Source organism: Adiantum capillus-veneris, chromosome 9 (assembly GCF_014529385.1).
Source record: "Adiantum capillus-veneris isolate H3 chromosome 9, ASM1452938v2, whole genome shotgun sequence".
NCBI classification, from domain to species: domain Eukaryota; kingdom Viridiplantae; phylum Streptophyta; class Polypodiopsida; order Polypodiales; family Pteridaceae; genus Adiantum; species Adiantum capillus-veneris.
The window spans coordinates 156,030,720-156,045,763 of NC_140939.1; the positions used below are offsets into that span (position 1 = coordinate 156,030,720).

A 15,044-nucleotide genomic window follows, 5' to 3' on the forward strand; every position below is an offset into this window, starting at 1 on the left:
ATATAGAATAGCTAGTAGCTCTTTTTTGTATTTGCCCAATACTCACTTATCGAAGTTGGGTCTTTGACTCTCATATGCTATTGCATGCCCTTTTTGAAGCAAAATATCTCCAAGGCAAATACGACAAGCGTCACATTGGACCTCAAATGGCTTTGAGAGATCTAGTAGTGTGAGCACACGTTGAGAGATAAGATTCTCCTTAAGCTTCTTTAAAAGCTTCTTGCAGTCCATGAATACTTAACGTTCTTTTTTTGTTAAGTCATGTAATGGGCTTGCTATTAGCGAGAATTTTATAATGAAGCATCTATAGTATGCACACATACCTATGAAGCTTTGTACCTCCTGTAGATTCCTTGGATCAGGCCATCCTTTTATTATCTTAACTTTGCTGGATCCATACGAGTGCCATCTTTAGAGATAATGTGACCTAAATATTGAATCTCTTGTACGAAAAATTCACTTCTCTTTTGATAAATGAAAAGCTTATTCTCTCTCACAACTTGAAAGATTACCTAGAGGTGTCACTTGTACTCCTCAAGAGAATTTGAATGGCCTGAAGATTTTTGTCCATCATGAGTTTAAATGCATCTGGAGAATTTGTTAGGCCAAAACTATCAAATAGATTTTCTACCCGCGGCACGGGAAATTTATTTTTGATAGTACTCTTATTTAGTACAATATAATCGACACACATGGGATATGTGTCATCTTTCTTTTGAGCTAAAAGCAATGGTGAACAAAATGGAGAGGAGCTAGACCTCACCATCCCTTTTTCCACCAATTCATGCACTTGCCTAATGATCTCCTCTTGTTGAGCTTGTGAAACTCAATAAGGAGGCTTGTTAGGCAGTGAGCTTCCTGGTAGGAGCTCAATTACATGGTCATCATCCCTCATTTTAGAGCTAGCTCACTAGGGATGTCATCATTGAAAACATCTTGGGATCCATTTAGGAAATTAGACAACTCTAATTCCTCTTGATTCCCTTTATTGCAAGGATATGGTGTTTCCCGATTCATTAGCATCTATGTACATGCTCTCTTCCCTGTAGGTGAAGAAGATTCTCCTTTCAGGGAACTTCATGTTGGAAGTCATGTGGTTAAACCATGGCGCCCCAACGATAGCATTCTCATGTTTGAGAGGGAAGATGAAGAAATCCTTTTTGTCCACATAGCTTTGGACATGAAACCTTAATTCTCCAATGAAATAAGTAACTGAGACGTCTTGTCCCTTGATAGCTCCATTGGCTTTCAATGAATCTCTTATCTTGTGGGCTTGTATGCCTAGCTTAGTGGTCAACTCTATGGATATGAAGTTGTGAGTTGAACTAGGGTTAAACAAAATAAAGTCATCATGCTCTTGCATCTTTCCCCAAGCATAGGAAAGGAGAAATCATTGGCAATGAGCATCCTCTTTTGGAGCTTCAAACATAGAGACTCTAGGAGTCTCATTATGGGTAATTCTCTTGGGGTAAAGATGATAACCATGGCCTTGCTCCCCACACTTAAAACATTTGTGGTCCTTACTAAAGCTTCTAGCTCTTTAGGAGAGAGTTTATATTTACCTTTGTAAACTCCCTTCTCCTTGGATCGATTGTTGTTGTTGGAATAGCCTTGGTAAGAATTTTAATCCCGCATAGAATTGTTGCTTTTGCTCGGCAAAGTCTATCTTTTGAAAGATAGTAGCCTTGAGATGTAAATCCCAAAACTTGTCCACATATTTGTGGATAGACTCACGAGAGAGAAGCTTTAAACTTCAACATTTGGTAAGCACTTTGCCCTTTGCATCACTTGCAAGGAATTGCTTCATGATGAAAACTCGTAGAGTTTTCCATGTCTTTGGGGCTTCGCTGTTGCCACGAAGGCTAGCCCACCATTGACAAGCCGATTTTTGGAAGTGCATAGCTACATGGCATAGCTTGGAGGACTTCGTGAAGCCCTCGTCTCCAAAGGCCCATCAAATTGTTGGATGAAGGCCAATACTGCTCGTAGATGATGCCCTTATGTCGAGGTTGGTTGCAAATGAAGCCCTTGTTCTTGGGCATGCAAAGAGGGTAGGACAAAGAAGCTTACGACATGAGAAGCTCGTGCAAAAGAAGTATTTAAAAAGAAAAAGTGAAGTGTAGCTATCAATCACCATCGGGACTTGGCCAAGATGGTTAGCATAATCATCACCCCTCTGTTTGCCGCTACTCGAGTTCAAATTCGGTTTTGATTCATGGTTTTAGTCTCATTGTATAACAAGGCAAGGGCATGGTGGAGTCTGTGGAGATTCCCGGCATTAAAACAAAAGAGCTGCCAAATACGTATTTCCAATAAAGAAAGTATTTATACAAAAGTTCATTTAGAGCACTGGACTGAGACATAAAGTTACGTCCCAATTTCCGTTGCCTGGTTTCCTAGTATTTTCCATTGCCGGGGTTAAAGTTCCCAAGGCTCCTCGAATTGAGAAGTACTGCTGCTTCTTGCTCTGCAGGCTCAGCCTGTAGGAGGGAGAGAGAAGAGAGAGAGGGAGATGGCAACAGAGGTCAGGGAAACCCGCTCACGGTCACCATCACCTCCGCGTGCTCGCTCCAGATCGCCAGTAAGGAGACGATCAGGGTCGCGGTCTCGGTCTCGGTCTCGTTCACGTTCACGATCCTCCCGCTCCCGCTCCCCCTCCCGCTCCCATTCAGCTGATCGTCGACCTTCGAAGAAATTCGATCTTACACTCCCTGTATGCAGAGATTTCACTCGTGGCAGGTGCTCAAGAGCCCCTATCGATTGCCGCTATGCCCATCCCCCTTCCAGTGTTGCGGTAGACGGGTATGCTATCTATCTCTTCTTTCCGTTTCCTGTTACCTCATGGTTTATGCTGACTTTCATGTAGATGAAACTGGTTTTTATAGTTCCTTTCGTTTTTGAGCAACTTGATTGCTAGCATGCAGAACAGAAATAGAAAATCCATCAGGGAAACAATGCATTAGAGGCAAAACGCCTGTGTAGTCACCAGTCAGGGCAGGATTTTACCTAGCAGGCAGGGGATCTGGCGATGGAAGTGCTTCTGTGCATGTTTTTATCAACTTCAGCCCAGTTCATGCTGCATAAGTTCTAACCATGTAGAGGTTTGCCAAATGAGAGCAAGACAAGGAAATTTGATGGTGAGGGGTTGGAAGCCCCTGCCATCCAGGCAGCTATTTTCCTTTTGGAGGGTCCCTGGGTAGAACAAAATTTGGAGTATGATTCTCTTATTTAGAAAGCTTCATTTTGTGGTCCATCATCAATGTAATTGGCGTTTGTCTGGTGAAGGGGATTAATCATACTTTGGCTCACAACAGAGTGCACTTTAGCTGGATGGCTTTGTGTAGCACTATTGTTCCCACAGTGCTGGAGTGTTTGGCATCCATTTGGTTAGATTTTGGTAAAGTTTCTTTTTCTGTTTGTTTACATGTGAGCTTGTATTGTTGGCCATTTTGTATCTGGGTATTTTGATCATGTATGATCTTTGCAACTTTTTGGGCGCAAACATCTTTTTTCTGTACGTTATTCTCTTCTCTTTTGAGTAAGTCTTTTCAGATGGCTTTAACTAGTAATGTCAGTTGACAGTCTACTGGTCTGAAAATCTCAACGTCCATTTTTGTATGTTAGGAATGAAGTCACAGTCTGCTATGATTCCCTGCGGGATCGCTGTGCTCGTGGTTTTGTTTGTAGATTCTTTCATCCGCCTCCACATCTCCGAGCGTAAGTTTCATGAACATTGCTTTCTTGATTTGTTGAGCTTCTTGTTTACCCTTACCATTCTGTTTATGAGAGACGAAAACAATGACCACATACCTTTTTTTGCTCTTTTTGGATCTGGATTTGATATTTCTTTGTGGTTGGTGTTTGTGCCTTGGGAGTCCTAGCTAATAGGCATTTCGTCCTTCGTAAATTGTAATAATACATAGGAAGATGCAAGAAGCAGCAGGAATTCAAGGAACACGAAGCTCTTCTTATTATCAAGTATCTTCTAATAACTCTCATTTTCTATGGCAACTTCAAAACTTATGTCTCTGGTAAAATTCTGATCTGTGCTGTTATCGATGTGGATATTTGAAGGAGATGCCCTATGACGGGCGCCGCAGTTCACATGCTTTGCCTCCACCACCACCGCCACCAAGTTCTCGTGGGCAGGAAGTTTCCAAACCAACGTTGGAGGTACTCTCTTTGTTGTACTACGGAGGATAGTGGAAAAGATACGTCTTGTAGATGTGCTATGTGCTTTTTTTATAAATATCAGCCTGTGTACAGTGACGTAGAATATTCTTGTTTTCTTTCTCATTCCCGTGCTGCTTTTGTGTTGTACTAAGAGCAACATGCCGAGTCTTTTCTAGACATTAAAGATTTTTAGCAGTTACGATAAGAGACATTTTGTCCTTCACGCATTATTGATTGGTAAGGGTCTAAGTGTCAAAGTCGACAATGCGGAAGCGTAGAGACCAAGGGGAGAGAGAGAGAGAGAGAGTCTCTTAACCTTGGCAATGAATGATTGAATGTGTATACAATGGATGTGTATACAATGGAGGCAAGGGGTTGCTTATATAGCAAGCCCAGTAAATTGCCCTACCCAAGACTTTGACAAATAAGTAAAGTAAATACCTAAAAGCCAAACTAAATAATGGGATCACATTGGGCAGTTCACTTGAGATGCCAAAACTATAACACCCTCTCTACAGCTCATAGTGGACATCAATAGTGAGACTAAGTCGATGAAGAAGCTACCATGGACACCCAGTAGTGGTCACCAACTGGATACACCTCGGTGTTGCTCTCCTCAACTTTGTACCTGAAAGTAATGCCATCTTGAGCATCGGTTGCCTGTGTAGAAACTTTGATCTGTAGACTATACTACGTCCAATAATCCCCATTCATGATTTGTGAACACATCACGTCCAAAATATAAAAATTCAAGATAATGAACTGTTGAACACATCCTGTCCATAATCTAACCAACAACAATGGATTGGTGCACTCATTTATAGTGTTTTAGACGTCTGATTGGTTCCCTGCCAGATGCTTATGCATTGAACTCCAACCTAAGCAATAGAAAGAAAACCGAAAGGGACTGTCACATGGATGGGCACCACGTGCCAATGAAAAAGAACAAATTGAACAACTTTAAGTACTTCAAATAACATTGAAGTGAAAGAGATGAGTGAACCCTTTCATCTTACCTTTGATTAGATGCGATCAAAGCCTTGATCTTTTCATCTTTGTGTTGTTTTGAGGGTTTCACGTGTGCGTATGTGTATGTGTGCGTGTAAGATTCCAATGGCTACACACGATGTATTTGCTACAAACACTAAGCTTTCTTAAGTGAAAGCCTTCACAGTCTCCCCAAAAATCCTCACAGCTAGAGGCTCGACGCCTTCCTGGCAAGACCGCCAACTCTTTGACACACTTGTTGGTGAACCTGACGCGAAGTTTGTTAGGGTGAGTTAGTGGGGATCTGCAAGCTACTTCAACCATGGGTGATCATCATCCACAGCAGTAATGTATGCCTTTTGATCCCGCTGCAATGCAAATTTTTTGAGCATTTGCCTTATTTCTGCAAAGTATCTTCGTGGCTATGTAAAGGAGATGGAGTTGCATTGTGTGCCAGAAGATTAGATTCTCCAAAAATTTGATCTTGTTGTGACTCCCGAGATTAGAAAGCATGTGAGAGGAATCAGGAATGAGCGAGATACGGAGTGGCGGAGTTCCACCCCAAGAGAGCACTTGCCCCAAACCTTGGCGTCCCTTTCGGTATTTCTTTATATTGCTTGAACTCAGTACAACGCCGGTACTCCACGCTCTGCACCGTCACTGGGAAGCGTGCCAGAGAATGAGCCCATGGCATATATATAAAGGCCCTTGGCCTGCCAAAAGCAGTTACATGAAAAGCATCAAACTCTAAAAGCATCAGGCCTCCCAAAAGAAGCCTAGCGCTAATCACGAGATTCCGTACAATCGCCATGTCAACATGTAGCAATGCAAAGCGCGAAAATCCGTACAGGCTACCATGTGGCACTGCCAACACAAATCGCGGGTGTCCATACAGTTGCCACATCATCATCTTCTACGCTTTTTTTTTTGTGTGTGTGTGTGTGTGTGTTGGTCTCGCTTTATTTTAATGGCTTTATGTCCCTTGGACCCCATCGGATGGGGTCTTGTAAGTCGGTGGGAACTCTTCTTTAACAAAAGGCCACTCGGCAAGACTTTTAAAGTTGGTAAAACTTCTTCTGTTGCTTCTGCTGCTTGTGGTTCTTTTGCTACTTCTAGGGTTTAGGCCCGCCCCTCGGCTAGGATGTGCAAGTTGGCTCCGTTCTTTAGTGGCTTGACACATTAGCAGTTTGTGACAGGGGCACCATGGTTTGATGCTAGTGCTCTCTTGGGATGGAACTCCGCCATTCTGCGTCTCGTGTGTTGTTCTCTCTCTCTCTCTCTCAATTCAATGTTTAGACGTGCTTAAAGTTGTCTCATTTGTTCTTTGCCGTTGGCATTGGTGCCCTCCCGTTACAGTTGTATAGCATTGTGTGCTTTTTGCAAAGCATGCTGGTTCTATCAAGAACAAACAAAGCATCACGGTATTTATGGATTTGGCAAAGTATCTATAGTTTCTCCTTGACGAGCTTCACGACATTCTCTCGCGGTATCCTCAACAGAAATTTCCGATCCTGCAAAGGTTCCAAAAGTTTCTAAACTACATGTTACCTCCTTTGATACCCCCGGTGGTACCCCCTCCTCCAGCACCTGAAAGTTTAAATGTCACGTGACACATCCCAACCCTATGTGTCCGTGGACAAGCTACACCACAGCAGGGTTCAGTCAGTCCAGTCAAGTTTAGATTAGCAGTGATCTGGCACTTTTGTGAGTCTATTCGTAGACCGTGCATGCCCAATCACTTAGCATAGATGCATATCCTCCGGTTGCACACAGCATGATCATCGGAATTCCCATCAGAATCCATTAGCATCAGCTAGGGGAATTTTCCAGTGCATTTAGCCTATTTTCCTATTTATTGGGATTTTCACTTATTATTTTTTAAGTGACTTTCCAACAAAAGTAGGTAGGGCAATTTTGCTAAGTTAATATATAAGCAAACCCAAGTTAGCACTTCTGGCAGAAGAGGCAGCAGGAGCACCTTGCTCAACAGGCAACTTCTCAGCAAGACCAACCGCCGCGACTACTCTGGCGTTTTCTATACAGAAGACCTAGCGTTTTTGCATCAGATCAGCCTTGGCGATTTGTGCACAGCAGATCAGCCCCGGCATCATCACGACACAGCAGATCAGCCTAGCGTTTTTGCATTTGCAGAACCCGGCGACAGAAGGACCAATTTCAGCCCCTGGCGTTTTTGGATTTCAGCAGCAAATTAAGACCGGCATCATTCAAATAAAGTGTAGCAGATTCAGCCCGTAAAGACCATCAGTTTTTAGCCCTAAGAAACCTCAATTTTCAGCCAAGAAAACGCAGCCAAAACAGTCACTTTCAGCCACCGAAACAGTCCCGAAATTCAGCGATTAGAAGATCTCAGATTTCAGCAATCGTCGTCATCGTCATCGTCGTCGTCATCACCGTCACCGTCGTCGTCATCGGCATAGACCAAGTTGCATAGTCCATTGCATACGCATTGTACACCTTTGTGCAATCAAAGAATAGACCACTCTCGCCGACGAGAGTGGGGCCTTCGGAGGAGGGTTTTACAACCTCTCGGGTGTCGTATCTCTTCTCTCTCCTTCTCTCAGTCTCATTCACTTGCACGCACAATATCCAATCACTTTGTTCGTGACCACAACACTCTACAAGACGGAAAGCTCTCTCTTTCCCTAAAGAACTAAAAGGAACCTTGAGCAGTAAAGATCACTAATCTTCAGAAAATACAACATTCATTCCGCTGCACCTAACATTGGTATCAGAGCTTTGGAAGTGTTCTGCATTACTCAAGGAAAGAACCACAAGAACCATTAGAATTTTTTTGCTTGTTGAGGTCGCACGAACCGAAGTTTACTTGGGCGTGGCGATTCCTAATCGTGTTTTGTTGAAGAGTGACAGGAATCCCAAGAAAGAAGGGCTTGTCCAGCCTCCCCTTGTGTCTCTTTTCACTCATTGAGAGCGGACCGTGCACTTAGCGGTCGGCCAATCGACGTGAGGTGGGAAAAAGCAACCTTGGTGTGAGTGCAAGGCCGCCAAGGGGTGCGCCCGCTGTCACAAAGTGATGACGTGGCGGACAGCAGAAACCCTAATTTTTGCCAGAAACCCTAAAATTCCTGCAAACCCTAATTTTTGCCAAAAACCCTAAATTCCGGAAATCGCGGAGGCGGATTATTATTATTATTATTATTATTATTTTTTTTTTGGAAAATGATGAGCGACGCGAATTTTGCTTTTGCTTTTTAAAAAAAAAAAAAAAAGAGAAAAGACTCTCTAAGAGAGAGAGAGAACTGATGCTTTTGATTTTAAAAGCTTTTGGGGCTCTGCTTTTGGGCATCCCTTGTAACCTTTAAATTAGTGGTGAGGGCCTCACTTCTCAGAGCATCTGGACGCAGAGTCTGAGAGTGAAACCCTAACCGCTCTCATGTACTTTGATGATTGATTAATACAAAAAGAAATACCGAAAGGGGCGCCAGTCTTTGGGGCCAATATCTCTAGGCACGGAACTCCGCCGGGCCAGTACAAATCTATTGTGATCTGTGAATTGTTTTGAAGTGGTTATTTGGTGCTGTCGCGGTTGATTCTTGACTTGGAGTGTCCAAGTTTGTTACAGTGGTATCAGAGCACGGCCGATTTCTCTTCTACGGGAAATCCGATCTCCGAATTTTTTTTTCCGCGGCACCTATGGCTTCAGGCAATGATCAGTCGACTCCCTCGGCATCTGGAGATGCGGGCTGGGATCACAACGAAGATTCAGACAGAGAGTATGGCCCGCCTCGGCCTACTCAGGCGGAGCAAACAGAGATGGAGCGTCGTCAATTGATTGGCGATGCAACAAAGATGATGCTCAATTTTGCCAAGGACCCGAAGATGGTAAAATATATGAACCAGACCTCTTTGAAAGAGGTACAGATGGAGTGGCAGAGAACCACAACACCACTCCCGAAACCCGCTCTCAAGAAACCTTCTACCTCCAAGAAATATACGGAGAAGGAACTGGAGAACGTGGTTGATGCACGGATTGCTCAGCTTTTCGACGTGCAAAAGAAAGGCAAAAAGCACGGCAAAAAGCAGAACAAAGGTACTGACTTCTCGGGATATTTGGGTCGTCAGTCGACATTCGACAAAGCAAAGAAACGGAAGAAGCGTGTTCGATTTGAAGGAGTACCCAGTTCTTCTTCTTCTTCTTCTGACAATTCTTCTAGCTCCTCGGATTAGAGCGAAGAAGACGGAAAAAAAGCAAAAAGCGAAGCAAGACACAAAGCTTCGGAACGGGCAAGAAAAAGGCAAAGAAGGCTACATCTCGCCTAGAGACTGATAGTTCTACTGAGGACTCGTCTACAGACAGCTCAGATTCCGATGACGGAAAGTTTTATGCGAACAAGAAGAATTTTTACAAAGCCAACCAGTATGACTTTCTCGAAGATAACAGCAAGAAAGTCCGAGAGTTTAAGGAAGGTGGCCACTCGATCAAGTTTGATACTTTTCAGGATACTCAGATGCTTCGAAGGCTTTGTCTCTTATACAGCAGTTTGATATCGCTTTCGCGGGAGGACGCTATTCAGAGCACTCCAAGATTCGGAGAGCTGCCTCTTACTCTGAGGGGAATGCTCCTACTTGGTGGTCCATGCTTCTATTAAGCAAGACTGTGCCAGTTACATGGCTGAAATTCAAGAGGCTTTTTATTTCTTCTTGGTTGACTCAAGAGTTTGAGCGAGATATACGAGCTGCTTGGAACCATCTCCGGATGACCAAGAGCGATACAGTGAATTCTTATTGTGAAAGATTCTGGAGCTCTTTTCTACCCGCCTCTTCATTCAAGAAGATCTCGTTCAGAGAACAAATTGAGCGGTTTACCTTGGGTCTACCTACAGAGATCCGAGATCACTGCTTGGAACAGAAGTCAGCTTCTATTCAGGAGTTGATGAGTCATGCGAAGCGGGGCTTTGCCATTCACTCTGGCAGTCTGACCTACCCCACAGATGAGGCCATGACACAACGAGCCAAACAGACTTCTGGGAATGAAAGTAGAATGAAAAAGAGCAACCCAGAGAAAAAAAAAGGATGCACGACCCAAGCTTACTCCTGAGGAGAGAGCTCGCTTCATCAGAGAGGGGAAGTGCTTTGGATGCGGGAAACATGGACATATTTCCGCAAAGTGCCCTGATAAGGCACAGAAAGAACAGAATGATAAAGATGACGACAGGTCTGAGAGTTCGAGAGCAGCTGAGGAATGTGGCAGAAAAGGCAGATAGAAAAGCAGAACTGGTACCACATGGCGTGGGACTTGCACCGAATCAAATGAATGAAAGTACAAACTTTGCCGTTTTTTTTTGGGGCAAAGTGAAGGATGTAGAAGCTCTTTTGAAGGAGCCAAGGCCAACTTCTTTTCACTTGGAATTGGCGGCTCGATTTGGAACTGCGCCCGACAGACTGACGCCACAGGCGGAGGTAGTTCGACTGGCACCCGGATGGGATGTTGCCATTACACCGAGCATTGGCAAACTTCGTTTGCAATGACAGGGGTGTTCAGGGCACGTGAGTGACGTTCTACTCGGGATCCCTTGGTACCACAAGAACTACGCCGTGGTTGACTACCGGGCCGAGAAAGCGACTTTGATAAATGAAGGGCTTAGAGATTGTACTTGATGAACTTCAGTTTTCTTACTCATTCTTTTGGGAGAACTGAACCATGGATAAAAGTTGAATATGTTTTGACCTGAAGAAAAGAACGCCAAGATTTTTTTCTCCACGCTCATGCCGATTGCTTTTGAGAGGGCCTGAAGATCATACCATTGATCTGATATCTGGAAGCACACCACGGAATCGGCCACCTTATTGTGTGAGCCGAGTACAGAATGAAAAGATTATGAACTCAGTGAAAGACCTCTTGGAAAAGGGTCTTGTCCAGCTTAGTACTTCACCGTATTGCTCTCCAGTGTTGTTGATTTTGAAGAAAGACAGATCTTGGAGAATGTGCATCGATTATAGCACTCTCAACGAAATCACCATCAAGAACAGATTTCCGATTCCTAGGATCGATGATATACTTGACAGGTTACAGGGATCCTCGTGCTTTAGCAGGATTGACTTGAAGAGTGGATATCATCAGATCAGGATAGCGCCAGGAGATGTCTACAAGACAGCTTTTCGGACGACTTTTGGGTTATTTGAGTTTTTGGTGATGCCTTTTGGCTTAACCAATGCTCCTGCGACATTTAACCGGATGATGGACAGGATTTTTCGAGAGTACAGGCTATTTGTTGGCACTTTCTTTGACGACATCATTGTTTTCTCGAAGAATGAGGCAGAACACAGAGATCATCTGCTTCAAGTCTTTTAGGCATTACGAGATCACACGCTAGTGATTAATGCAAAGAAAAGTCAATTTTTTTCCTACCAAAGATACACTTTTTGGGACACATTGTGTCAGCAGCAGGAGTGCAAATGGACCCGGCCAAGATAGAGACTATCCGTGATTGGCCCGATTTGAGGAATGTCCATGAAGTTAGAAGCTTCTTGGGACTATGTTCGTACTACAGGCGGTTCATACGAAAGTTTGCAGAGGTTGCTTCCCCTTTGCATATCTTGACACAGAAAGGAGTACCTTTTTCGTGGGGACCCACAGAGGTGACTGCCTTTCAGACATTGAAAGAGAAATTGACTACGGGACCTATTTTGACTTTGCCGGACTTGCAGAAGTCATTCGAAGTATATTGTGATGCTTGTGGTCGTAGTCTGGGTGCAGTCTTGATGCAAGAAGGCCATGTCATAGCTTACGAGAGCCGTTTGTTCTCTAGGCCGGAGATGACAGCACAGATTTATGAGAAAGAGCTTTTGGCGGTTATCCATGCTCTTACTCAGTGGCGGCATTACCTACTCGGAGCGGATTTTATTGTCTTTACAGACCATCAGAGTTTGCGCTACTTCTTGTCACAGAAGCAGCTCTCGGAAAAGCAGATGCGGTGGGCGAACATCTTGTCATAGTTTCACTTCCAGATTGTCCATGTGCAGGGACAGAAGAATGTGGTGGCAGATGCTTTGTCTCGGAAACCGTTGGTTCTGGCTATTTCCGCGATACATCATAGGAGCTTCGAGGATATGGTCGATCAGTGTGCCACAGATACAGATTTTGCAGATATTTTCACACGGATACGGGATGGGGAGACAGTAGCTGGATACTCCCTTCGGGAAGGCTACTTGATGAAAAAGACTATGTTGTGCGTTACACAGCCGTTGAGGGAAAAGGTTATGACTGATTGCCACTGTCCACCTTTTACGGGTCACCGCAGCATTGCTACCACCATGAAAGGGGTAGAGAGAGATTTCTTTTGGCGGAGACTGAAGAAGGATGTGGAAGAGTTTGTGCGCAGTTGCTTGGTATGCTAGAAGGTCAAGTTTGACAGGCATAAGGCACAGGGATTGTTACAGCCTTTACTCATACCCACCCACCCGCCCCTGGGAAAATATTGAAATGGATTTCATTTTTTTTTATCTCCCGAGAATACAGAATGATCACGATGATTTTCCGATTACATGGCACGCCTGAGACGATTGTCTCCAACAGAGACCCCAGAATTATGAGTTTGTTTTGGAAGGCAATTTGGGAGAACATTGGGACGCGGTTGCAGTTCTCGTCATCGTTCCACTTGCAGACTGACGGGCAATTTGAGATTGCCAATTCAGTGATTTTAGATTTATTGAAGTCTTGTATCTTGCATCAGAAGACTCAATGGGAAAAGAACTTACCTTTGGTGGAATTTGCCTACAATAACATGATACACTCTTCGACGGGGAAGACGCCATGAGAGATTGTTGAAACTGCTGCGAAGGTTCCATCCTTCCTGAGCACGAAAGATTAGAAATTTGAAGCGGATGAATATTCGCGAGATTTGGATACGGCTTTTGCCAAGGTTCACGAGACTTTACAGAAGTCTCAAGAACGACAGAAAAATGCAGCGGATCGCCATCGTCGCGACTGGAAACTGAAGGAGGATGATTGGGTGCTCTTACTTTTGAGAAGGCACGCCTAAGAAAAAAAAAAGGGAAAGGAGAGGCTTTTTCCAAAGCTTAGTATGTGATACTACGGACCTTTCCAGATTACTGACAAGATAAATGATGTCTCCTTCCGATTGGACCTGCCAGATACTTGGAGGATTCATAATGCATTGCATGTGAGTCTCTTGAACCCTGTTAAGGGTGATGTGCCTGATGATGGGGAGCCTGATGAGCAACCCGAAGTGGAAGAAAACGAGGAGATCCTTGTTCCTGAACAGATTTTGGCACATAATGATACGAAGAAAGGTAAAGTCCGAAGGCGGTTCTTGGTTAAGTTCAAGAACTTTCCTGCATTTGATGCGAAGTGGATAGAGGAGGAGGACCTAGCAGATACTCCTCGGATTGTGAAACTTTACCTCGATGTTTTGGTTTAGCATAGTCTACTCCAAACGGAACCCAGAAACTCAGCTTGGCCGAAGATCTGGTGCAGTGGGATGCACAAGAGGGGAGTCGCTCCACTCCTTTGTCAACAGATGCCTCGATTTTGATACTAAAGTCACTGATGTCTCTTTGAGCTTCGGGGATACTGAGAGCTGACAGTATTCTGCTGGATGACTTTATGAAATGGAATTCCTGATTATGATACTGATTTGTTCTTGACTTCTTGTGAGTGCAGGAACTGATAGCCGAAATGACTGCAGCATTTTGGTCTGATTGATCTCGAATAGACATGGTTGCAATAGGGGTTAGTCAATCGGACATCGATGAGGTCCCGATTGGACCTAGATGTGATTGCTAGCTACATTGCCGATAAATCATGGTCTAAGATCCGAATGAATGTTGAATGTCATGTGATGTCCTGTGATGTTTGGTGATGTCCTGTGATGTCGTGTGATGTGACTGTCGATTTTGTACATGTGCTATATGTGTGTTCCTAGTACGTAGGTACTAACAGTCAGTGTCTGCTAAGACGGTTTATGGCTTTTGTCGGTTTTGCAGGCGTAATCGCGGTCGATTACAATGCTTTCAAGAGGGGGGTATGTCACAAAGTGATGACGTGGCGGACAGCAGAAACCCTAATTTCTGCCAGAAACCCTAAAATTCCTGCAAACCCTAATTTTTGCCAAAAACCCTAAATTCCGGAAATCGCGGAGGCGGATTATTAAAAAAAAAAATTTTTTTTTTTTTTTTTTGGAAAATGATGAGCGACGCGAATTTTGCTTTTGCTTTTTAAAAAAAAAAAAAAAAGAGAAAAGACTCTCTAAGAGAGAGAGAGAACTGATGCTTTTGATTTTAAAAGCTTTTGGGGCTCTGCTTTTGGGCATCCCTTATAACCTTTAAATTAGTGGTGAGGGCCTCACTTCTCAGAGCATCTGGACGCAGAGTCTGAGAGTGAAACCCTAACCGCTCTCTTGTACTTTGATGATTGATTAATACAAAAAGAAGTACCGAAAGGGGCGCCAGTCTTTGGGGCCAATATCTCTAGGCACGGAACTCCGCCGGGCCAGTACAAATCTATTGTGATCTGTGAATTGTTTTGAAGTGGTTATTTGGTGCTGTCGCGGTTGATTCTTGACTTGGAGTGTCCAAGTTTGTTACACCCGCAGAAAAGGGTAGAACTCGGGTGAAGAGAAGATTCTTCTCAACGCGATTTGCTAGCGAAAGAACACCTCAAGAACCCAAGATTCTCACGAATCAAGGACCTCAAGAACCTCAAGAACCCAAGATTCTCACGAATCAAGGACCTTAAGAACTCAAGTTCCTCGTGAACTTAAGAACCCAAGACCACAAGAACCCACGATTGCAGAATGGTCATCACTCGAAGCGGAATGGATACTTCGCTTGGAAGTGATGAGCATGAGAGAGGCGAAGAAGAATTTTCCCCACCAGGAGGTTTT

General features: G+C 44.0%; 1 protein-coding gene across 4 annotated transcripts in view; it reads left to right on the forward strand.

Annotated features, from left to right (window-relative positions):
- Window positions 1–2,393: 2,393 nt before the first annotated feature.
- LOC147451439 (zinc finger CCCH domain-containing protein 28-like) overlaps window positions 2,394–15,044 on the forward strand; it is a 45,162-nt gene continuing 32,511 nt past the window's right edge. For 3 of the 4 annotated variants that reach the window (XM_086520343.1, XM_086520344.1, XM_086520345.1), the window contains exons 1-4: window positions 2,395–2,802; window positions 3,625–3,717; window positions 3,924–3,978; window positions 4,075–4,173. In XM_086520343.1, coding sequence (XP_086376469.1) covers window positions 2,513–2,802; window positions 3,625–3,717; window positions 3,924–3,978; window positions 4,075–4,173 — 537 coding nt within the window. In that variant the 5' untranslated portion in view covers window positions 2,395–2,512. Of the gene's footprint in view, window positions 2,803–3,624; window positions 3,718–3,923; window positions 3,979–4,074; window positions 4,174–15,044 lie in introns of all 4 variants that reach the window. The other variant, XM_086520346.1, reaches the window with a different exon arrangement.